This window comes from Apodemus sylvaticus, chromosome 7 (assembly GCF_947179515.1).
Source record: "Apodemus sylvaticus chromosome 7, mApoSyl1.1, whole genome shotgun sequence".
Lineage (NCBI taxonomy): Eukaryota > Metazoa > Chordata > Mammalia > Rodentia > Muridae > Apodemus > Apodemus sylvaticus.
The window spans coordinates 63532877-63558748 of NC_067478.1; the positions used below are offsets into that span (position 1 = coordinate 63532877).

The 25872-nt window shown below is 45.8% G+C and overlaps 1 protein-coding gene across 1 annotated transcript in view; it reads right to left on the reverse strand.

The window, feature by feature from the left end:
• Positions 1-6192: 6192 nt before the first annotated feature.
• Positions 6193-25872, reverse strand: part of Spg21 (SPG21 abhydrolase domain containing, maspardin) — a 29470-nt gene continuing 9790 nt past the window's right edge. Inside the window, exons 4-9 of the mRNA XM_052188006.1 lie at positions 20412-20492; positions 18164-18309; positions 13641-13749; positions 12189-12296; positions 9065-9205; positions 6193-6809 (exon numbers count right to left, since the gene is read on the reverse strand). Of these exons, the coding sequence (XP_052043966.1) occupies positions 6693-6809; positions 9065-9205; positions 12189-12296; positions 13641-13749; positions 18164-18309; positions 20412-20492 (702 nt within the window). The 3' untranslated portion in view covers positions 6193-6692. The remainder of the gene's footprint in view (positions 6810-9064; positions 9206-12188; positions 12297-13640; positions 13750-18163; positions 18310-20411; positions 20493-25872) is intronic.

The window sequence follows — 25872 nt, forward strand, 5'->3', positions numbered from 1 at the left end:
CCCAAGTGCTAGGATTAAAGGCATGTGCCACCAGCACCCATGGCTTTTCTTGTTTTAAAACATATATTAAAATCTTTTCCTGACTGGGTTTGTACCTCAGTGGTAAAGTGTTTGCCTTGCAAGTGCAAAGGCCCTGGGTTCCATCAGCTCTGGAGGAAAAAAACTAATGATGTATATACAATGCGCATGCATTACAACACAAATACAGTATAAAACATGCATGTATTTTCAAAACACATGCAAGCACAAAATGTAATATATCAAGATACACTATATATTTATATTCTTATAGTTGGAGATCTTTCTCCTGTGGGTCTCAAGATAGATAATTTATGGAGGGTGGGAACAAGATTGGGGGACACATCATATATTGAAGTGCATCCATGTAATTCATTAAACAGGTATAAAACTAGCCATGACTGAAGTTGCTTTTAAAATTTTTTCCTCTGCAATTTTCAGTAAACAGTAAAAGCAATACTTAAAATTATAGATTTTACCTGGATGTATGTCTGTTTACCATTTATGTGTAGTGCCCACAAAGGCTAGAAGAGAGCTTTGACTCTTCTGAGATGGAGTTAAGGTTATGCACTGTCTTGTGGGAGCTGGGAACCGAACTCTAGTCCTCTGGAAGAGCAGCCAGCTCTCTTAAGAGCTGAGCCATCTGTCCAGTCCTAGAGCTCTATTTTAGAATTTCAGAAACTGGTCTTACTTCCACAACGTTATTTTACAATGTTCCAGATGGTTTCTCCAGCAAGCGACAAGATCAGACTAGTGTGTGGATGGCACGGAGGCTGGCAGAGGGTGGGGGCTGGGAGAGCCAGTGAGGGGCCACTGTGGTAATCTGGGCAGGAAGTACCAAGTCCTGGCCTGTGGCAGGAAGGGTTGGGCTCTGTAGGTTGGATGGCAGATCTGTTAGTCTGAGATGAGGTAGGTGTGGAAATCTGCTGTGTAGACAACTCTTCTTCAGCCTGGTGGTGTAGAGTGCAGTGGGCATAGCCAGGCTCCCATGGTCAGCCCGTTCAGAGTCTGCCTCTACTACAGAGAGCTGCCTTCACCCGGGACCATGCTCCCCATGTAGCCTGCATCAGAACCAGAGCAAGCTAGAAGACTCAGTTGTGTTAATCCAGAGGCATCACTAGCCCCAAAGCTTCCCGTCTGGTGGGCAGGGCATCATTCAGAGTCCAGCATCTCTTCCCATCTTGTGCACCAAGTTTTAACTTGGCGTTGGCTTCTCTCTGAGCCTCGCAGGCCTAGGTGTGGGTGGCCTGGGTGGGAGTTTCAGAGGTTCTGTGATGACTGGGAGAAGAGGCGGGGCAGGTTTGACAGATTGGTTGAGGAGTGGTTGTAGTTTAGTATGCAGGAGTCTGAGGCTCCAGTAGAAGGCCAGTCTCAAAGACTGGCCTTTGAAAAAAACATTGTAGGCTTGTAACTAAATCAGTCAGGACTGGAAATGGCAGCTTGCAGTCACCCAGTGTTGGAGCAGGTAGCAAAGGTTTTTAGGGGGAATGAACTCACTTAGGGAGGATTTGGAAAGAAAGCACAGGACCGCCCTCCAGCCACTGTATCTTCTGGCTCCGTGATGGATGCTCATAGCAGCTGTGTGGTTGGGAGACTGAGGCCTGCCTGGAGTTTTAGGTGCAACCAGTTAAAATGCCAAGCCCTGCCATTACCGATTACAAGTGTTTCCTAGCTCACAGGAGGTGTCAAATCACTAAACGGAGGAAGCATCTGGCTTGTCAGATGCCACATTGACATTCTGGCCACACTGGTCCTGTAGGAGCCTGAGCCAAATACCTGGAACTCCCTTGTAAGACCAGTGTGACCAGAGCTGTGGTAGGGCTAAAAATCTGAGAGACAGAGATATTTGGTATTCTTTAAGACATGTTTCATTTTTATGTACTGTGTGTGTGTCTGTCTGCGTGTGCTCTAACCATGGTCTGTGTGTGTGAACTCAGAGGACAAGACCTGGCTCCCTCTTCTCACCACGTGGGTTCTGGGAACTGATCTTTTAACTTGCTGAGCCATCTCATTGGGTTTACATGTGGGTATGCAAGTGTGGGCTATGGTGCATGTGTAGCGGTCTGAGGACAGCAGGCTGCAGTTGGCTCTCTGCTTTCGTGTGGGTTCCAGGATTTGAACTCAGGTTTCCAGGCCTGGCTGCAAGCGTCTTAACCCACTGAGTCATCTCATTGCCCCTGGATGGCCCTTGTAGTAAGTGGCTTTCTTATAAGGGTATGTTAGGGGCTTATCGGTCTGTTACAATGTTTATTTCCTGCTGAATATCACAATGTAATCTCCCTTAATCTCCCTGAAGCTTCTATAGCTGTGATGAGTGTGGACAGTGTGAATACTGTATCAGGTTGACTAGGGACACTGCAGTCTCAGGAGCAGCTTAGCAGGTGTGATGCAGGTAGGGTGTGTGTGATAGTTCTGTTATTCTTACAGTGTGAGTGTGGGTTCTATTGACCAATGGGAATCTGCTGAGGCAGTGATGGTGCTGGCTGTTATTTCAGTGTTTCCTTAGTAACGGCCCCAACAGTGGCCAAGGGCACTTTCGCATTGAATTAGATACTAGTTTGGGGCCAGATACTTCACAAGGAGAGGCAGGGACAAGAATCTGTTCCAGCTCTTTGACATTTTTTTGTCAATGGTAATCAGACAAAGACAAAGCTCCTGTGGCGGTGTGTGTTGGGGAACTGGAGACTTTCTCCTTGTAATCCTAACTCTTATACACCTGAATATAATTGTCATCTTGGAGGCTAGTTAGTCCTGGAAGCTTTTAGCTCCTGTCAAAGCTAATCTAGGCCTAGAATGTTTTCAGCCTCTGAGACTCACCGCTGAATATGCTCACACTTTCTAGTTCTTTCTGATTTCTGACTTGCTCATTCAACTCAGCTGTTCTGACTCAAACTCTTTTCCAAGCCAACTGATTCAATCTGGCTTTTCTCCACTTGTTCTGAAATTGCTTTGCCTGGCCTCATACTAATTTGACAGTATGTTGTAATTTTCTATCTCCTTCTCTGTCTCTGGCTTGTTCTCTCTGTGTAGCCTGTCTCTGTACAACTTTTCTAGTAAAACTGCCTCCTTCCTTTTTTTCTCCTTTTCTCTCCACACTGCGCTTTTGAAGCAGCTTCCCCTTTCTCTCTTCTCATGAGAGTTGGGCAGATCCTATTCTGTCACATTTTTCTGATTCACCACTTTGTCTGCCACTCAATTAGACATCACTTTCAAACATGGGTGCTTCCTTCTACAAATTACTTGATTGTTTGGATTAAAGGTGTGTCTGTATTTCAGAGGGATTAAAAGTATGTGCTAAGGGCTGAGCCACAACTAGAAACGCAGTCTTGGGGTTCACAGTGCGATGTGAGAAAATATCCTGCAACATCTGCCCACTCTTTCATTTGTTTTGTCCACCAGATGTCAAGCTGATGGATCGCAGCTGGAGCTGTGATACATGCATCAGAGAGGCAGGGCATTTATGGGCAAGGGAGGGAGTTTCTCGCCAGACATTCTTTAGGCTGTGGGCTTTGGGGTGGAGTTACAGCCAGGGGCAGAGAGGCATTGCTACCATGCCTCAGCACATCTCTGCGGGTGGAGAAGCTATGGAACCTGAGTTCCTGCTCTGCACAGCTAGCAGCAGGCCTCGTGGGAGTGCTGGAAGCAGGGGAGCTGCCTGGAGACAGGCCCTGGTTTTGGCATCCAAGCCGCAGGTGGTTAGCCATGTCCGCCTCAGCATCCCTGGGTCTGTGGACAGCACCCCCCACTCCCCTCTGCATCACACTGCCAGCTCCCAACCACACAGCATTCTGTTGTGTGTGTCATGACTCTGCTGAGCCAGACCTAAAGCCGTCTATCGTGGTGGAATGCTTACAGGGTTCCACAGATGGGAACACACATGTATTGCAGACCTCCAGTGCAGTCCAAATTCAGGAGATAGTTTCCTTCTCAAGATGGCTCCTGGCTACAGCACAATGGGGGTCTTTGGGAGTTGAGTGAATTCTTTTTCCAAAGTCAGATCACTGCTGATTTTAGAGCTCCTATATATTGAAGCTATCAGTCTGCAAGGGCCAGGAAACTGCAATAGCAAGCTCTTTATCCCTTTATGCGCAGTAAGGGCGGGGTTAGGGTTGGGGGCGGGGCTGGGGGCAGGATTCAGCCAGATGGTACTTTGTTTCTCTTGATGTCATCACAGATCTCTAGGGTTCAGAGGACCCTATTCATCAGAGGACTCCTGATGAATAAATCCCAGGATCAGCTGCAGTCACTCACCCGAGCACTCAGCTGTAAACCCGTAGCTTTGAAGCAGCCATCTCCCTGCCGAGCCTTGGCTTTTATGGGGCTTCACTATGGAACTGGGACTCACCATGTGGACCAGGCTGGCCTCACGGTCACACACCCTCCTGCTTCTGCTGTGCTGAAGACTAAAGGTATGCACTACCACGCCCGCTTTGAATTGACTGTGTGCCCGCACACATGAGCAGGGCAGAGGACAATCTGTAGACTCTGGATCTCTTCTTCCACCACAGGTTCTGGGGACTGAAGACCGGGCATCAGGCTGGTATGACAAGGGCTTTTGCCTGCTGAACCACCTTGCTGGCCCAAGATCTTTGTTTTTTATGATTATTCTTAAGATGTTAATTTTTTCTAGCCATTATATTGATAGCTTCCCATAACTGTTAATTTTTTAAAATGTTAATTATAGCTTTTTATATGTATGTGTGTGGACCATATCAATTTTCTAATGTGGACTGATAAAACCTCTTACATATACAGATATTTCAACCTTTATTATCAAATAACCTCTTGGTTACTGTACACACCTGTATACAGATGGGTGCATTTACCTGTGTATGTGTGGGCAGAGGCCAGAGGATGCAGCCGGTAACCTCAGATAGCCCAGTGCCCGAGTGCAGCTAGTGCTGAGGTTCCAGGCTGCGTGGACACTCTTGTCATTGTGCACGGGCACTGGGCTATCTGAGGTTCCAGGCTGCGTGGACACTCGGGCACTGGGCTATCTGAGGTTCCAGGCTGCGTGGACACTCTTGTCATTGTGCACGGGCACTGGGCTATCTGAGGTTCCAGGCTGCGTGGACACTCGGGCACTGGGCTATCTGAGGTTCCAGGCTGCGTGGACACTCTTGTCATTGTGCACGGGCACTGGGCTATCTGAGGTTCCAGGCTGCGTGGACACTCTTGCCATTGTGCACGGGCACTGGGCTATCTGAGGTTCCAGGCTGCGTGGACACTCTTGCCATTGTGCACGGGCACTGGGCTATCTGAGGTTCCAGGCTGCGTGGACACTCTTGCCATTGTGCACGGGCACTGGGCTATCTGAGGTTCCAGGCTGCGTGGACACTCTTGCCATTGTGCACGGGCACTGGGCTATCTGAGGTTACAGGCTGCGTGGACACTCTTGTCATTGTATACGGGCACTGGGCTATCTGAGGTTACAGGCTGCGTGGACACTCGGGCACTGTGCACGGGCACTGGGCTATCTGAGGTTACAGGCTGCGTGGACACTCTTGTCATTGTATACGGGCACTGGGCTATCTGAGGTTACAGGCTGCGTGGACACTCGGGCACTGGGCTATCTGAGGTTACAGGCTGCGTGGACACTCGGGCACTGGGCTAGCTCGAGTCCTCATGCTTGTTCAGCATGCACGTTTACTCACTGAGCCACCCCCCAGCTTCTCACATGACACATCTCTTGAAAGCACACATAGAAATGCTGTAGAATCAGAAAGGTCTCATAGTCATCCAATACAGGAAGTGTATGGAAAAGTGAGGGAGACGGACAAGGCTCTCCGCAAGCTGGAAGTTTTCTACATCAGATCAAGAGCTGAACAGTTTATTATTTTCTCCGTATGTATTAAAAACGTTGCTATCAGGCATCCGGTGATCTTTCAGGATAATATCTGTAATCCTAGCACTCGGGAGGTGGAGGCAGGAGGACCAGGAGCTCTAAGCTAGCCTTGGCACATAATGAATTCAAGGCCAGCCTAACCTAAATGAGACTCTTTTTAACAAATCCCATTGTGAGAAAGATGAAAATATGTATGTGGGCTACATCGGCAGTCAGCAGGTGACAGCCAGCTGTGCCTCACACAGAATGATGGAGCTGTTCACCCAACATCACACAGCCCTGGCCAGCAGCCCAGCAGGGCAGCAACACTCACCACAGGAGCCACTCGCTGAAATTCAATTTTTATTCCAAATGTAATGTCTAGAAATACAACAGCTAATAATCAAAATGGTGTGCTCAACTGGGAACTAACAAAGCTGATGTGTAGGGAGTAATCAGCACGCCGCCAGCCTCGGCACTCTGGTTATATACCCAAGAAAGCATAAAAATGATGGTGTTCCTCTTCCAACCTGGAGGTGCAGCAGTTAGAGAAAGCAGGAAGAGAGAAAACGCCACATTATCCCAAACCTTTGAGATGAACACACAGCGTGGAGACTTTTGGGTAGCAAAAATTCCACAATTCTTAAAATGGGAGTCTTTAAAAGTTCTTCAAATTCAAAAGTTTAAAACAAAAACAAATGTGGAGAGGGGACAGACACACTGGCCTAGAAGAGCTGACGCCTGTCATGAGATTGACAATCAGTCCGACTTCCAGAACTGTGAGGAGCAGCGTGCCTGACGAACCTGACCTGATTGTGCAAGAGCGGGTGGCTCGGCGGCCGGGCCCCATCTATGGCTCCTCCTGGCTGAGGCCCAGGTGGCTTTTCTGCACCTCCAGCTCCTCCGCACTGACCACTGACGGGTCGATGGCGGCGTATTTGGTTCCATGGAACTGCAGCAAATGTATCTGGAAAAGTGCAGATTACTCCCGTTATTATTAGGGTTTTGTTTTATGGTGCTGGGATTGAAGCACAGGCTTCAGAGTGCTATACAAGGCTCCACCACAGGGCGACCCTGTCTCCTGTCCTGAATCTTTCTGAGATCGTGTGGAGGCCAGAGAGCAGCATCAGTGTCACTCCTTAGGGCTCCCCTGCCCCCCTTTAAAGGATTTACTCATTGAGGTATTTTATGTCTGAGGGGAGGGCTGTCTTCTTGTTCACCAGCAGAGGGCACCAGATCCCATTACAGCAGGTTGTGAGCCACCATGTGGTTGCTGGGAATTGAACTCAGGACCTCTCAAGAGCAACCAGTGCTCTGAACTGCTGAGCCATCTCTCCAGCCCCCTTAGGACTCCTTTAAGAAATCACAATTAGTTTGTGTATGTGTGGAAGTCAGCAGCTGTGGGAGATGGCAATCTCCCCCTCTGTAGTTTCCCGGCACTGAACTGGGTTGCTGGGCAGGGCACCGTTCTTTTACTCACGGAACCATCAGTGGCGGAACCATCAGTGGCCATCCACCTTGTCTCTCAGTGACATCAAGCTTGGCAGGGAGGAGAGGCTGCTGCTAGCTGGCCTCAGAGTCTGCCTGTTTGTCCCCCCCCCCCCCACACGCCATCACACCTGCCTTTGTAACCCTGGATTGTGTGGACTGAGCTCAGGCCCTCCGCATCACACAGCAAACACTTTACCTTGGAGTCTCCCCAACCCAGCACCTTCACTTTTCAATGACTGCATTACAGAGCAGAAGGTGTAGCATGCTACATTAACCAGCACAGTGGGAGAACATACAATTTTCCTAAAAGTACAGACTAGAGAAAAGCCAGCAAAGAAATGAGTATGGGTCTCATAATGTAGCTGAGACTGGTGTTGAACTCACAGCAATCCTGTGCCAGCCTCAAAGTGTTATGATTACGAGTATTCGCCACTGTGCTGTCCAAAGAAGTGGGACCACTGACCTCAAATTGTTTTGTGGTTTTAAGCCGAGTCTCCATGGATATCGCTCTCCACCCACATAACCCCATGTTTTGTGTATGTGTGCATCTGTGGGCACATGTGTGTAGACTCATGTGTATGTGCATGTAGAGGCCCAAGGTCGATCACTGTCCATCTTAATCACTGAGGAAGGCAGGCAACAATCAAGTCCAGAGCTAATATGGCCAATCCTTTTTAAAAAATGTATACAGGGGATTTGTATACACGTATGCCTATGCATCTCATTCAACCACATTCATGCAGGTCAAAAGAGGACGTTGGACCCCTGGATCTAGAATTTCAGTGGAGGTGGGAGTTGGACCTCGGTCCCCTGGAGAGCCACCAGAGCAGCCTCTCCAGCCCCAGCACGGTAGTCTTGAAGGCCAGCTTGCTCTCCGGACTCCCCAGACTCCGCCTTTCCAGGCTGAAGTTCACACAGGCCACCATGCTCACCGGGCGTCTATGGGACTCTGGAGACGGGAACTACAGTTCTCATGCTTGCATGCCATAGACCCATCTCTGCTGGCCCTTCATAAACCTCCTTCTTTATAAAAGTTTTATTGCATGTTTTACTCATGTGTGCCTGGTGCCTGTAGAGGTTGAAGGTGTTGATCTCTTGGAACTGGGGTTAAGGATGGTTGTGAACCATCATGTGCATGTTGGGACTCAAACCTACAACGTCCTGCGTAAGAGCAGCACGCGCGCTCGGTCAATGAGCCGCTTTGCCAGCCCTCACACAGCAAACATCCCGGGATGCTCCATCTGTGGACGCTCAGTGTGAGGTCTCTCCAGTCCTCTGCTACTATGGCTAATGGCATAGCGGGCATCCCTGGGCATCCGTTTCTCTAGGGTTAGGATTGCCTCCTGGGGATCTACTTTCACAAGTAGTAGAGAGCATTAAAGATGGGGCTCACTCACCAGAAAGGTGCCTGATGCTTCTTGCTAGATTATCAAGGCAGCCGGTCATCACCCCATTCTAGTAATCTCTTCAGAGATTGAGATGGTGTTTTATTTTTGCTATTATCATATAAGCAGATCAAGAAGTCATTTTCTGAGGCTTGGAGTGTTTCATTTAGATATGGTGTCTTGCTGTGGCTGCATACCCTGTCTCCAGGAGGCAAGGCACACCATACTAAGGGCCACTACCACAGTGTCTGATGCAAGGCCCACCAATCTAGAGCAGGACTGGTAAGGGAGCACTGCCTTGGAGGTCTCTGAGGCTCACATGCTCTGGGGTCCAGGCTGGACTTACCTGCACATAAAGGTTGACCTCTGCACTCCTGCACAGATAGGGGAAGTTGCCTCCTGTCTTTAGGTGAGCTCTCCGGGCATTAGGGTATAGTTTGTACATTTCTTCCTTGGCTTCTGTTGACAGTGCACTCTGGTCAAACACCTTTGAAAACACGCAAGGCTGAAATCTCAAGGCATTGTTAGTTCACTCACCTCACGTTCTTGAGTGCCAGAGCAGCCAGAGATTACCGCCTGGTGCTGTTCCTGGTCACGTCAGACTCCAATCCAAGCGTGCACTGTGTGGTACAATGCTTGTCTAGCATGTACACAGCCCCAGCCCCATCCAAAAAATAAAATTCTAATTCCAACTTAGGATCTCAGGTATAGACTTTGCTGTCTCTCATATGTAGCTAATTAATTAAATATTAATAGTAAATAAATAATTATTAATCATTACTATATCATTAATCATTAATGAAAATAATCATTAGAATACCAATTTCAAAAACAATGAAATCTTGGGATTGGAGAGATGGCTCAGAGCTAAGAGCACTGGCTGCTCTTCCAGAAGACCCTGGTTAGGGTCCCAGCACCCACATGGCAGCCCACAACTGTCTGTAACCCTAGTTCCAGGGGATACAATACCCTCTTCTGACCCCATGGCCAGATGATGCACTTACAAACATTCAGGCAAAGCATCCATATACATAAAGCAAAATAATCTATTTTTAAAAAGACTAAAGGCAGGAAGTTCCCACTCTTTCTGGGAGAGGGTGTTCTGGCAGCTGAGCCCGAGAGCTTCTGGGCACCTTTCAGATACTCTCTGCAGCATGCACACGGAAGCCAGAGGCCAACTGCAGATATACTTGTTTTGGAAGACAGGGTCTCTTGATGGCCTGGAATGCACAAAGCAGGTTAGACTGGCAGGTTGGCAAACCAGAATCCTGCCTGTCTGCACCTCCCCAAGGCTGGCATTACAGGCACGTGCCACCATGTCTACTGTTCTGTTTGTTTTAATGTAGGTTCTGGGGCTCAAGAAATGGTTCCGCCACTAAAGGCTGGACTCAAAACCAAAATGTTAAATGAACTAGAATCTTGTGCATTACTGGGGGAAATGCAAAATGATACAGCCATTGGAAGACATTATGTCAATTCCTCAAAAAGTTTAAAGTAGAATTGCATGTGTGTCACACTATGTGTGTGGGTACATGAGGCGGCCGGAAGGAGAACTGCATGTGTGTAACTATGTGTGTGGGTACATGAGGAGGCCGGAAGGAGGACTGCATGTGTGTCACACTATGTTTGTGGGTACATGAGGAGGCCGGAAGGAGGACTGCATGCGTGTCAGTATGTGTGTGGGTACATGAGGCGGCCGGAAGGAGGACTGCATGTGTGTCACACTATGTGTGTGGGTACATGAGGAGGCCGGAAGGAGGACTGCATGTGTGTCACTATGTGTGTGGGTACATGAGGAGGCCGGAAGGAGAACTGCATGTGTGTCACTATGTGTGTGGGTACATGAGGAGGCCGGAAGGAGGACTGCATGTGTGTCACTATGTGTGTGGGTACATGAGGAGGCCGGAAGGAGGACTGCATGTGTGTCACTATGTGTGTGGGTACATGAGGAGGCCGGAAGAGGATCCTGAATCTTCTGGAGCTGGAATTGTGGACAGTTGTAGGGAGCCAGAAAGGTGCTGGGAACAGAAATTACAAGAAATTGCAGAAATTATCTCTACAGCCCCCAAATTACAAGATTTTAAAAAGCGAGGACTCAGATCCTTTATACCCATGTCAACTGACACATCCACAAACATCTGACAGGTGAAGACATGGACAAGATGTGAAGTTTATGCAACAGAGTATCATTAAGCCTTAAGATACTCAGATACAGCCGGGCAGTGGTGGCACATGCCTTTAATCCCAGAACTTGGGAGGCAGAGGCAGGCAGATTTCTGAGTTCAAGGCCAGCCTGGTCTACAGAGTGAGTTCCAGGACAGCCAGGGCTACACAGAGAAATCCTGTCTCAAAAAACCAAAAAAACAAAGATACTCAGATACATTATGGGGCCAGGGAATCTTTTTCCGTCTTTATTTTGATGTTCATAGGTGTTTTGCCTGCATGTATCTCTATGTACCATCTGCACGCAGGCCAGAAAAGGATAGCAGATCTCCTGAACCATAGTTAAAAATGATTGTGAAGCGGGGCGGTAGTGGCACACACCTTTATTCCCAGAACTTGGGAGGCAAAGGCAGGTGGATCTCTGAGTTTGAGGCCAGTCTAGTCTACAGATCCAGTTCCAAGACAGTCAGGGCTACACAGAGAAACTCCTGTCTTGAGAAGTTGTGAACTGCCATGCGGGCAATTGGACTAGAACCCAGAGCCTCTACAAGAACAGCCACTGCTCAAACCAGCGAGCTACCTTTCCAGAATGAATCTTGAAAACAATTGTATTTTTAATTAAGTGTGCATGTGTGTTCCTCTGTGTGGGTATATGCATGTGAAATCACTAGACATTTACAGCATCTGTTGGGGAGAAAATAAAATCCACCAGCCTAAGGTCTTGAGGTGCAGAGCGCCTGCCTAGCACACAAAAAGTCTGGGTTCAGTTCCCAGCACCCTAAACACCTCCCACACATAAAATAAGGTCAAAATAAATAAGCTTGGGGGTGTTTGGCCTGCATATTTTTGTCAGTGTAGCACCTCTAAGGCCTGGTATCTGAGGATGCCAGAGAGGATGTGCAATCTGTGGAAGTGGAGTTAGACGGTTACAAACCACCACACGGGTGCTGGAAACAAACCTGCATCGTTTGCAAGAGCAGCCAGGGCTCTACCCACCGAGTATCAATAATCCAGACTATGTGTTTTAACTTTTGGTGGGGGGGAGCTGAGACAGCCTGTTTATCCCTGGCTGGCCTAGAACTTGCTATGTAACCAGGTTGTCTCCAACTTCAGTGTCACTAGCACACCGAGGACAAGGCTGTCTGTCACTCTCATAAGCAAAAATCCAGGAGGAGCAGCAGGTTACTGTGGAATTGAGAAGACCAAGGTGTATTTGAAGAAAGAAGTGTGGTTAATGTCACCAAATAATTTATCTTGGCTATATATTTATAATGGCAAATACCTGTATTATTTCAAGAGAAACTTACATCCATGATGGTGACAGGGATGTCCCGAATTTTATGAGGTTCCACATAGGAATTCTGACAGTTGAGAGTTAGTCTTGAAGCTAGCTCACTTTGACCCAAACTCTCCAGCTGCAGAAGAGATAGAGATACAGGTAAGAGTTTGCAGGGATTTTTTCTCATGTGTACAGCAGGTCCACTAAGTGGCACTGTGCTTGTGATGTTGGGGATGTTTATGGTGGAAAACTCACCAATGAGAAAACACGATGTATCTGACAGACTGCAATCCATCAGGGCCTTTTCTATTATGGCACCTAAATCTGGCCCTGTAAATGCCACGTGGTCTTCTTTTGGCGACAACCTGCACTGCCTGTTTAACTCAGGTGCACCCTAATGTGAGTGCCTCAAAGGTGACAATCAGCATGTAAGGACCTTAGGGACCTTCTGTCCGTGCTCCTGAAATGGCAGGGTGTGGACTTGCTTATCACATTGACCTGAATGCTTCTGGAGGGAAAAACTGATTCTGGCTGAGCACAGGGCACACACCCTCAGGAGGTAAAGCCTGAGGCTACAAGATACCTGCTCTCGAAAAATGAAACCCCTCCCCACTCTAAAGGAGCCAGACTCCTGGACGCATTCTAGTGTGAGGTCTCTGAAGCTTCTGCTCTTAGAAACGGTCTTGCTGGGTAACTGGCTGGCCTCAAGGTGGAGACCCTTCTGCGTACGTCACCAAGTACTGAGGTTATAGGCATAATTATCATAGCCAGGCTGCAATATTTTAACTTTTAAATAAAAATTTAATTTTATGCTTAAATTGCAGGTGTCTGCGAGGCCCACTGAGGGTGATGGATTCCCCTGAAGCTGGAATTTCAGGTGCTTGTGAGCTGCTTGACATGGGTTCTGGGAACCCAGTTTGAGTCTTCTGGAAGGGCAGTTCACGCCCTTAACCATCTCTCCAGTCTATAAGCTGGTGTCCTCAGTGACCACAGGTAGTTCCCACAGTGGAAGTGACCACCAAAGGCGGTGCTGAGAACCAAACTCACATCTTCTAGAACAAGAGTGTTCTTAACCACTAAGTCATCTCTGTAGCCTCTTAAATTAATTAGTTGGTTTTGTTTGTTTTTTAAAGATGGGTTTCTCTGTGTAGCCGTGGCTATCCTGGAACTCACTCCATAGACCAGGCTAGCCTTGAGCTCACAGAGATCTGTCTGCCTCTGCCTCCCAAGTGCCAGGATTTGGGTCCCAGCAAGCATTACGACTCTTTCTAAGCTCCTGTTGGATTTGAATGTGCAGCACCTGCTGGGAGACACTGGGAGCTAAGCCCTCACCAGCAGTGGGGTCTGTCTGAAGTACTACAGTTAACACAGGGGCCTGCTCCACAAAGTCCTCCCACACACACCACAGATGATGGACCTCCTTTTATATGCGCATGAAAAAATCCCAGTGAACGTGTTCCAGGAGTGCCAGGATCCTCACCCTGTCCACCATGAAATCAATGGCGTCAGCCATCATCGGGTCCACTGGGCCAGAGGAAAAGTTCCCCAGAACTATTTTCTTGAGCATAAATGCTGGCATCAGCCAGAAGCTGCAAAACAAGGACAGAGGCTGGTGACTGACATGGCAATGGAGAGTGATCTTCAGCTCTGAAGCTCCTTTCCAGGAGGACGCCTGGAATCCAGAGGAAGGCCGATGATCTGTATTTCAAGGAAGGAGCAGGAAACGTGAGAGAAATGCAAGGAAAGGTACAAGTATGAAGTAAGTAAGACATTTTGTAGTGAGAGGGTGTGTGTGTGTGTGTGTGTGTGTGTATGTGTGTGTGTCTGTTTGTTTAAAAACAGAATTTGTTTGGGATAATTTTTTTGTCCTAAAGTAGTATGGTTAGATTGCTCCAAATGTACAGGAAAGGCAAATAACACCAGAACAAGTAGCAGAAAGTCTGTGGAGGAAAACTCACAAGAGGAAGCTAAGATCAAGGAAGCTGGGCAGTTGGGCCAGGCAGCTGCTTCCCCTCTGACAAGGCCTGTGGAGGTCTTTGGGTGATGGACATTTTACAACATGGCTTGTTTAACTGACAGAATTATGACCTTCCCCACAGAAAAACTTCCTTCCAAGGAGTAATTCACTCTATCTTTGCAGTGCTTGACTGTACATGCCGTTACCAGGAGATGAAGGAGCAGTGACTGACTAGGCGAGGCAGGAGGGACACAAGTAGATCCCCAGCGGCTAACAGAACCCATCCCAATGATGAGACTATACAGGGATACAACTGATAGGGAAGTGCTCCTCTGGGAGCACTATTGGACATGCACTCTCTCAGGCTTCAGGCAGTGGTGAAGGGGACCCAAGCACGAGACTCAACAAGATCGGGAGCTACAACAAAACACCAAGATCCATTTCAGTTCCTAGAGAGGACATATCAGTGCTGACCATGCGGTAGCACATGCGACATGGCGGGATATTTAAGAGCAGAGTAAGGGCTACGATGTGGCTCGGTTGATAGAGTGCTTGCCTAGCATGCACAAAGTCTTGGGTTCAGTCCCCAAGACTGCATAAACTGGGTATGGTGGTCCACACTTACAACCCCAGCACTTGAGAGGATCAGAACTTCTAGGTCACACCCAGACAGTTGGAAGCCAGCCTAGAAAACATGGAACCTGTCTCAAAACAAAAACCGGGAAGATGGCTTGCCCTACAAGCATGAAGGCTGGAGTTCACATTTGTAGTGCCTGAGTCAACGCTGGGAGGATGTGGGAGGGCAGGCAGAGGATTCCCAGAGCAAGATGGTGAGCTAGAATAGCTCTAGACTATGCCTCTATGTGAAACAGAGATAGTAGAAGATATTGGATGCCAATCTCTGCCTCCAAACACATGGCATCCTCGCCAACCCCAAAAACAGAATAAAAGAAATCTATAGTGTCGAGGGAGCATTTCATACAAACCTTTTCTGGAGGAGATGAAGTGACACTTATGGTGTTAATAATACACAACAACTGCAGGAGGAGGGAGCCAGACAGGATGCATTAGACCAGAGGAAACGGTCTCTCCAAACACTAAGGTGCCCCAGGCAAAGGCCTGGCACACCCAAGTCAAGGAGAAGGAGCAGCAGAGCAGAGAGCTCCAATGTGGAAGTGCAAGGACAGGAAAAAAGGACTGGCGGGCTCGCAGACATTGAAAGACTCAGATTTACAACATTGTACAAACTGTCCCATGGGAGTCCTGGGTAAATCTGATAATCAACAACTTGATTGCCTGCTGGATACCAGTACTATCTGTTCAGAACTGAAATATTAGGTAGCTAGAACAACAACAAAACACTTTACAGGCTACTCTCCTGGTAAGAGTCTTGGGACAGGCAGGAGCATCCTTTTGTAACCTTCAGAATGCTATTCTGGAAATCAGCCCCAAGCACAGTTTCTTATAGAGGGACAAGATGGCCTGAAAGAAACCTTTCTACCCGGACAACTCAGCACCAAGGTCCAGCTGAACAACCTGAAGTCCCCAAGACAGGTAACGAAAGCCCTGGGAGCAGTCAGGGCTCACACGAGACAGGTTAATTCCCAGTTAGAACTGCCTTTAAAGAAGGGGCAGAGATCCTCATCACATCACCTTAGAGAAGACGGGACAAAGCCTCGTGTCTTTTTGTAACCAGACCTCCTCATTTTATGTGTAAGTGGTTTATCTGCCTGTGCACCACATGCTTGCTCGGTGTCCATTAATATAAGATGTATTAGTTGGGCATAATGGAATGAGCCTTTAATACCAGCACTTGGGAGAAAGAAGTTGGCAGATGTTTGAGTTTAGTGAGATCTATCAAAATAAAAAAAAAGTAGGGTAAAAATTTTAATACATTTCCTGCCAGCCTCCACATAACATCAGCACTCAAAAAAACATCTTCAACTGGGTATCAAGGCCTGAGGGAAACAGACTTTTTGAGAATCTACACTCCTAATGCCATTCACTCTGCTGACAACCACTGCTCTTGGAGATTACAGGGACCCCTTTTCACAGTTCCAGGAGAAAATAATGCCAAGAACTATTTGCATGTAAGTGGTAGGACCTGCTCAACAGAGCTTTGCTAACACAGAAGTGACTGCATTATTTAGCCAACTGTGGATACAACCTGTCTTGCGCTAAACCACAGACACATACACAATTCACCCACTGATGGTCTGCTCTGTCCTAAATGCTGTGGTCCCCAACCTTCCTAATGCTGCCAACCTTCAATGCAGTTCCTCGTGTTGTGGTGACCCCCGATAAATGAAATTTATTTCATTGCTACTTCACAGCTGTAATTTTGCTACTGTTATGGATTATGATCTAAACAGTTTTTGAGATAAAAGGTTTGCCAAAGGGATTGTGACCCACAGATTGAAAACTGCTGTCCTACAGGAAAGGACACATTTGCCGGTATTTAAACAAGTCCAGGCAGCATCAAACTAGATCTGGGGTAAATGGCTGTTTTTGTTTTCTTCCTTTGCAGAATTTGAAGTCCAAGTCATGTATTTAAGGAAAAACTACTACATGAAGCTTTTGTTTTTGTGGTTTGGGACAGTCTCTTGTTTTGTAGCTATGACTAGCCTGATAATTTCTCCTCCGGTATTTTTTAGAGCTGGGATGACAGGTTCATGTCAGCACAGCTTGCTTCTACCATGAGGCTGTCAAGTGACATTAAGGTCTGGAAAGCATTAATTCCCGAGGACTGGGGCTGTAGCTCATTGTCTGCACACTTGCCTGGCAGGCACCAAAGCCTGGGACAACCTCTGTGTATGTTCCCTCCTATATTCTTTCCTTATTAAAGAGGAAGAGGAAATTACGCAGCCATTCTATGGGCCAGTCCCAGTGTGAGGTATGAGTCACCTGTGCACTGAATTGTACTACTCTGCTCCCAAATGACGTCTCTGACACCACCCTCCCAAGCATTACTGTTTTTAGACCATTGAACTAGTACATTCATTCAGCTATCTGGGCCTCTCTGATCGAGCTTTGCTGGGCACGTGGAGGGGACAGTGAGTAGGATGTAAAGTGAATAAAAAAAAAGTAGCATTACAAGAAACCCAAAGACACAGCAATGGCTCAGGAGACACAAAAATGTCATCTAGGATGCAAGCCTTAGCCAAGGAAAAGCAGGTTGTTAATACTAGTAACTACAGTTACTAGTGGATGCTCAAAGCATCACTAGGTGACCACAAGCTACTGTTAGGGCTACAGAAGGAACAACCTAGTAAGTGGAAAGATGGTTCATAAAGCAGAAGAGAAGGCTACTGGGGTTGGTCACAGCTCAGTTCTAACTAGATCTCTGGCTCCTCAAATTGATTTATCTCAATATAAACCTTCATATATTGATAAAGAAAGGCCTAAAGAACAGGTCTTTATGTGTGTGATACACTCCAGAGATACAGCTGTCTTCCTGTGTCACTCTTTGCCTTATTCTCTGGAAACAGGGTCTTACTGGTTTTAGGTTAGGCTGTCTGGCTAGCAATCTTTCTGTCTCCACCACTACCCAAGCCAGCACTGGGGTTACAACCTCAAACATCAGGACTCACACCTGAGGTGTCCTGACATGGCTTGTACTCACACAAGCAAAGATTAAAAATAAAATGTTAAAATCAATGAGAGGAACCGGGTACTTTACTAGCTGCTCCTAAAGCAATTCTTTCTGAAGAACATGGCATCAAGTGCCAAGATTACACCAATATGAACTAAGTGTTCTTGTCTTTCCACTGGTGGTCACCCCTCAGGGCACTAACCCAGAAAGGGAGGAAATCAAATTGTATGAAGATTTATCGCAGAGCATGACAGAATGTTGGGGAAACCTGCATGAAACTATGTCGACTTAGAGAACTGATCTTATAAGCACGACAGGACATCTGTTACTGCACAACCCACACTGAGTAAAGAGTTGAGCGTGGCGTTCATAGCATTCTTTTCTTCTCCACCTCCTACTCCCACTGCATCAACCCCCCCCCCCAAAGCCAACATTTAAAGATGCACATCCTTACCTGTTTGCAGTCCACGTTTGGTTGAAGATAGACGTGTCACTGAAGGCATTGCACAGGATGAGGGAGTGCACTCTGGGAGACTTGTGAGTATATTCAGCAAACTTCTGAGCCAAAAAGCCTCCCAAAGATGCCCCAAACAGATGGACCTAATTATAAATAAACATAAGGCAGATCCTAAAATACTGAGTTGCTTCATTTGTTGTTAATCACAGAATATGCCATCACTAGCTAATAGGCTGAAATATCTACAGCAGTTATAAATTCAACAAATACTTTATTTAAATAAATGTATTTAACTCCATCAAGAAAACAATACACTAGGTGTTGAAAACGTGACTTAGCAGTTAAGAGTGCTTGCTGCAGACATGAGGAGCAGGGTTCGGATCCCAAAAGCTATGTAGTCCCAGACCCTGCCTCAGAGGAATGGGTGGAGCGTGACAGAAACACGCAGTATCCTCTGCTGACCTCTGAAGTACATGCATCTGCACATACACTCACACAAGTAAGTCTAAATCAAACAATGCTCCCCACCCCCCAGCCCTGGAGAAAACATCTGGGTACGGTTGTGGGGAGAGCAGGTGAATGAATGGGTGCCACTGGGGCGAGCACAGCCACACCAAGGACCCATGGGAACGGCAAAGCCTTCCTCTGGACCAAATACAAGTGTTGACAAGCAACTGACCTTTAGCTAAAACCAGTGTTTTATCTGTCATTGTGTGCAGTCACTATCAACCAGAGCTGCCTCTTTTACCTCCCATCTCCTTGTTCAGCTTTATAATAGTAAATGATAAAAGAAACTGTGTCCTTGCTCAGTGCTATACAGTAAGTTCACTGATATACTGCTGGTGCATCTCCACCAGAGTGCAAGGCCCACCGAGCCCAGCCCTTCTGTTCATGAGTCTGACCTTCCTTCGGTCCCTCATCACCCAGTCAGGTTTCTAGGATCCAGCTACTGGGTTGCAGAGAGTAATGGCTCATACCTCTAGCTCTCCCAGCATCTGGGAGGTAAGATGCGAAGTTCAAGATCATGGCTGGCTACATAGTGAGCCTGAGGCCAGTCTGGGCTACGTGAGTCGGTCTCACACAAAATAAAAAATGATCTAATGCCCTGGAAACCAAAATCTTTCTGAGGACAGAATTTTGATAAAATCTCAGGTTTTATAGCATTTTAGATCTTTAGATTGGGGACAACTCAACCTGTCCTGACCCATACTATGATGAAAAGAACCACAGACACATCATGCTAAGCAGAAAAAGCCAGTTACAAAGGCCACATCTTATGTAATTATGCTTAAATTAGTGTCCAGAGCAGATAAGGTCATAGAGACCAAAGAGATTTGGTTGCAGAGCTGGGGAAAGATGGAGAGTGGCTACTAATAACTTTTCTACTTGCACTATGGGAAAAATGTTTGTGTGTAAGCATACACGTCATAGCCTGCTCGTGGGGGTCAGAGGATGTTGGAGGCCCGAGGTCCTTGTGCTCACAGGTAAGCACTGAGGACACCAGGAATGGTAAACATGGAGGCTGTCTCTTCAAAGGCAGAGACACAGAACCTGTTCTCCACCCAGAAGGCTGGAAGGTAGTTACTAGCCTAGTGACCTCTGTGCTATCTGTATGATCATACCAGACCCTCAAGACCCTGAAGATGTCACATGTAGTCAACCTATAGAACCCATCTTTATAGAAGATGTTACAGGTAGTTTATAAAGAGTTTTGATATAGTCAGGGTGTAAGGTTTATTCGGCACACAAGATGAGTTAATTATCCCTAGGAAACTTTTTTTTTTAATTGTGCAGTGCTTCAATATGTCTAAAATAAACTGGCCAGTGTCAGACTCTATATTGGCTACTGAGTTGTGTTGAACCAACTGCCAACAGATACACTCCACAACTGGCACTAATGTACAGTGCCACCACACTGTACCACAGTCTACAACCACAACAATCTTCAGCAAGGGGCTCTCTTCATCTGCCCTGCGGTCCGGGGAATGGCTTGGTGGCAAGGCCTTTACCATCTTATTGGTCCAATAAATTTCCTTTTAGGGAAGATAGAAAAAAAATGCTCCAGAGTTGACAGTGTTGAAAGCTATAACTTCATCTGGAAATTTAAAATGTGACTGTCTACTTTAAAACAGTATTGTGTGGTATGTGAATTCTATCACAATAAAGCTATTACTAAAAAATAAGACCTTAGCCTTTACAGGATTCACACTTCAATCACATTCGAAGTTATTGGTTCACTACTCACTTTATCCAACTGTAAGTGGTCTAAAAGTTTTCTGAATCCATCACAGAATTCAAGATGGTCCCAATAAACTGGATACTGCAACTGAAATAAAAATTTTAATTCATGTTAACAATTTAAAATGCATCTTACATTTGAACAGTTCAGGAATTACATAACTTTTCCTATTGCCCAAGCTTTGTTTCTTATTCTACATTTGTGAAAACAATATTTTAAGATTTTTTTTTTAAACATTTATCTTGCTGTGTGGTGGTGCACACCTTTAATCTCAGCACTTGGGAGGCAGAGACAAAGGATCTCTAAATTTGAGGCCAGCCTGGTCCACAGAGTTCGTTCCAGGATAGCCAGGTCTATACAAAGAAACTCTTGTCACAAAACAAAACCTTTCTTTATGTGTATCTTTGAAAGCCATATGCATATGGGTGCCACTGGAGACCAGACACGTTGTCAGACGCCCTGGGGCTGCAGTTTTGGATGGCTGTGAGCTGTCATGCTGTTTCTGAGAATTAAACCTGGGTCCTCTGAAAGAGCAGCCAGTGTTCTCAACACTGAGCCATCACTGCAGCGCCACACAGCAATTTCAATCCACATCAATTTCCTTTCCAAAGAGTCTGAGGGTCAAGAGCAACTACCGCAGAGATCGCGCTGGTAAAGAAACACAATTTCATTCTGAATGAGACCCTGAGGTTCAGAGAGCCAGGAGAACCAGAAATAAAAGCCTCTCTCAAGAAGATATTCTACCGCCTTTTGGTAGCATTTAAGGAATTGCTCAATAAAATGGAACTTTGTAATTTTTTAGTCCTTCTGATTTCCTATACTTTCACTTACAACACAAAGTTTGACAGCTGACCCTAAGAAGTCTGTCTGCTAATATCACCAGCAAGGACAGTATAAGTGACAAGCTCATTTCTAGAGACTGAGATTTTTCTCCTAAGAATTTCTCCATGTGTCTTTATGTGTCTTTGTGACTATGTGTGTGCCTTGTGTATCTTTATGTCTCTCTCATGTGTCTGTGGTCTGTGTCTGTGTACACACACACACACACACACATGGCAGCTTCATTTTGTTGTTTTAAGCCCTCATATTTATATTGTCATTGAAGAAAAATCACTGGGACAGATAGTGCTGTGGCTTTGATATATTTTATTATAAAATTCTATTTGTAGATAAGGCTTCTAGAATAGGATGTAGATGTTACCATAAAAGAAAAGGGAATGTATCTATAAAGGCTTTAACTTGAAAGTCTTCACACTAAGCTAAAGACATGACTCAGTGGTAGACCATGTGCTCAGAATACATAGGCTCTGAGTTTAAACCCTAAGACCAAACAAACCAAACCAAATCAATGCCACAGGCTGGCGATAAAGCTGCACACACTGTAACACTGCCCCACCCCCACTCCCACTTAAATCTAGGTAGAGCTGAGCAATCTGAGTGAAATCAGCAGATGTTAATTAATATCCTGGGAGCCGGAGAGAGGGCTCGGTGGACAAGAGCACTTGCTGTTCTTTCAGAGTAAGTGTGGTTTCCAGCATCCACACCGGGCAGCTCACAGCTATGAGTCCAGTTACAGGACTGCTCTGATGAGCTGTGCTCACTCAGGCTCTCTCTTGCTCTCTCAAAATAGTAAATCTTAAAAAATTAAATAGTGGGCTGGAGAGATGGCTCAGCGGTTAAGAACACCGATTGCTCTTCCAGAGGTCCTGAGTTCAAATCCCAGCAACCACATGGTGGCTCACAACCATCCGTAATGAGATCTGACGCCCTCTTCTGGGGTGTCTGAAGACAGCTACAGTATACTTACATATAATAAATAAATAAATCTTTAAAAAAAAAAAAAAATTAAATAGTATGTTAGCATCAAATTTACATTAACATCTCAGAAGACAGAGATTATTAACATGGGCTTGCTTGGAGGAACATGGTGAATGAACAGAATCTATGATATATGAATACTACAAACACCACTTTGTGGCTGTTATTGAAAAATTTGTTTAAAATCAAAAGTGGGCTAGGGATGTGGCTCAGTAAGTGAAGTACGAGGGGCACAAGCATGAAGACCCAAGTTTGGATTCTTAGCACCCAGGTGTGTCTGCAACTCCAGTGTTGGGGTTTTGTTGGGTTTTTTTTGTTTGTTTGTTTTTTTGTTTTGTTTTGGAGGGGGGCTAAACAGATCCCCAAAATTCGCTGGCTAGTCTATCTGAATCATGAGTTTCAGGTTTGATAAAAGACTATCTTAAAATATAGGGTAGAGAGGCTGGCAAGATGGCTCAGCAGGTGAAGGTGCCTGCCTTGTACAGCAAGGGATTTGTCCACCAAGCTGGCTTGACAGCCGGCTGATCTATCAAATATTGACAGTTTAGAATACACTACTGACTTTTTCTGCATTCACCCTATGGCTAAAGAAACAGGGCGAGGGGGCTGAAGAAATGGCTCAGCAGGTAGAGGATCACCAAGCCTTAAGACTGGAGTTTGATCCACAAGGTAGGAGGACAGAAATGACTCTTGTAAGTTGTCCTCTGACATCCACACAACAAACAAATAAACAAACAAACAAACATAATTTTAAAAAGAATGGTGCAGGGTGTGGTAACACACACCTTGGATTCTAGCAACACTGAGGAGGCAGAGGCAGATGGATCTCTGTGAGGTCAGCCTGGTCTACATAGCAAGATTCAGGATAACCAGAGCTACAGAGAACTTACCTCCAAGGAGGGGAAAAAAAAGCTGGATTTGGTGGCACACGTCTTTAGTCCCAGCCCTCAGGAAGCAGAGGCAGGTAGATCTGAGCTCTATACCAGCCTGGTCTACAGACTGAGTCCAGAGCAGCCAGGGTTACACAGAGAAACTCTGTCTTCAAAAACCAAAGGAAGGAACAGATAGAAAAACACCAAACCGAAACAGAAAAGAACCTCAGTGGGAAAGAAAATCAGACAGAGCTGAGGCCTCTGAGATATGCCAGTCTGAGGCAGGAAGCCCCGTCAGTATTTGCTTTCTAGAGGGCAGATTCCCTAGGGCAGCTCAGGTTCCACCCATGGCTGTGGAGGGTGGGGTGCTGTGTGTGAAGAGTGGCTGAACCCCCAGGACACAGAATTAGCCAAAGAGATTCACACCATCAGATGAAGGCAGAAGGAAGGCCTGGAGGTGGGGTTGATGCCAACTGTTCTCCCAAGAGAAGGACTGTCAGGAGAAAGAGGATTCAGACCTGTCTGCTGGGACCTCTGGCATAGAAGTCAGTTTCCTTCTCTGATGGTTAACACGGCCTGTCAACTCTGAAGACTAGACTCACCCTGGAGGCCGGCCTCTGGGAATGGTCATGAGGGGTTATCTACATTAGGCAGCAGTGGGAAAACCTTACCTGATTGTGTGGAGCACCAGTCCATGGACTGGGATCATAGACTGAACACAGACTGAGCACCTACATTGTCTCTCTGCCTACAACTGCCTCAAGCCCCTGCAGCCGTGACATTTCTGTCATGATGATCCAGGCCCTTCAACCGTGAGTCAAATGAGCTCACTCCTCCGTACACTGCTTTTGTCCTGCAACATGTAAAGTCACTAATTCCCCTCCCAACGCAGGCGGCAGTGACTGAGGAATTACAGGTAGGTTTTGAGTTTTCCGGTTGGGCAGAGGGAAGAGGGGAGAGATCCTGAGGAGAGGCACCATGAGCACACTGCAGGGAGAAAGGGCAAGTATTGGGGACACCACTGAGGGGGCAGCCAGGCTAGCAGTTACAAAAGTAGATTAGGGGTGACCCCCAGTAATTGTCAAAGCCAAATAAAATAACCATAGTTTGAGTCTCATTTTTTTTTTTTTTTGAGACAGGGTTTCTCTGTGTAGCCATGGCTGTCCTGGAACTCACTCTGTAGACCAGGCTAGCCTCGAACACAGAAATCCACCTGCCTCTGCCTCCCAAGTGCTGGGATTACAGGTGTGTGCCACCAGGCCCGGCTGAGCCTCATTTATTTTTAAGCTGGTCAGGGATAAGCTTAAATTGACTGCACTACAAACCTTTATCAAAAGCCACAGAATCTTCTCATAAACACCCTCACTTTTTTTTTTAATTTTAATTTTTTATTATATTCAACACAATATATAATTTTATACCAATCATAAAAATAATGCACATATTATTAGATGAACATAAAAAGATAAAGTCTTTTGTTTTGTTTTTAGTAGAGCTTAAAATCTTGGCTCTTACTATGGTAAAAATTCAAAATAAGAACAATTTTTAGACACTGGAGTTCACTGTGATAAGGCTGTACTTCAATGTCCCTCATATCACTAAAGGATTTTACCTCCATAGTAGCTAAGCTAAGAGTTGACAATTCTGCTGCATCAAGGAATGAATTGTAGGCACAATTATTTGGATATAGATTTCCTGCTATGGTCAAAGCTATTTGCCTTGAGTGACTGTCATCATTCTCAGCTCACAGGAAACAGGTTACATCCAAATAAGAAATGGTGTGTGTATTAAGATGATCTATCCATGAAGATATTCATCCCTAGCACTCTGGGAGGCAGAGGCAGGTGGATTTCTGAGTTCGAGGCCAGCCTGGTCTACAGAGTGAGTTCCAGGACAGCCAGGTCTATACAGAGAAACCTGTCTCGAAAAAGCCAAATCCAAAAAACCCAAAAAAAAAAAAAAAAAAAAGAGAGAGAGAGAAAGAGAGATTCACCAACTGTTTCCCTGAACAATGGTTCTGCTTGGAGGGGGGCACAGACATTAGGTGAGGGTAAGATTCTGATTCATTGGCTGTGATGATTTTGAAAAGCATTTGTCTCACAAAAAAGAGTAACTTATAAGGTCATCTTCTTCAAAATGGATACAATAATTATAAATATCAAGCAAAAAAAAATCAAGCAAAACATTCAGTCTTGCTCTTTGTTGTTCTCTTATAAGCCACCTCCCAAATTAATTATCTATGTTTCTTTTGGATGCATAAATAATTTTGAAATATGTAAGCTGCTCTGAAAACCATAGTATAATGTAAAAACATCAAATAAATAATCCTACTAATAGAGAGGCTGAGATACGAGAAGCATGATTTCAAGACCATTATGTGGTACACGGCAAGACACTGTCATGTACAAACAAGCAGAAAGTGTGTATGGATTGTACAATATTAGACATATCACTCCAATTACCAAATTAGAGAGACCACTCGGTTACAGCCAACAAATTTCTAATTCCTAATATTTTTAAACTTCAATAGAAGGATATATTGGTAATATTAATTTTCATATTAAGAGATATTAAGGAAAAGTGATTGTTACTTCCTGTTATTTTTATTAGAAGTGGAATTATGTTTGTGTGAGTTTATTGAAAGATTACTTTCTTGCTTTTTTTCTAGGGTGTATTCCTTCCTTGTGTTAGTGTTTTCCATCTATTATCCTTTGTAGGGATGGATTTGTGGAAAGATATTGTATAAACTTGGTTTTGTCATGGATTATCTTGTTTTC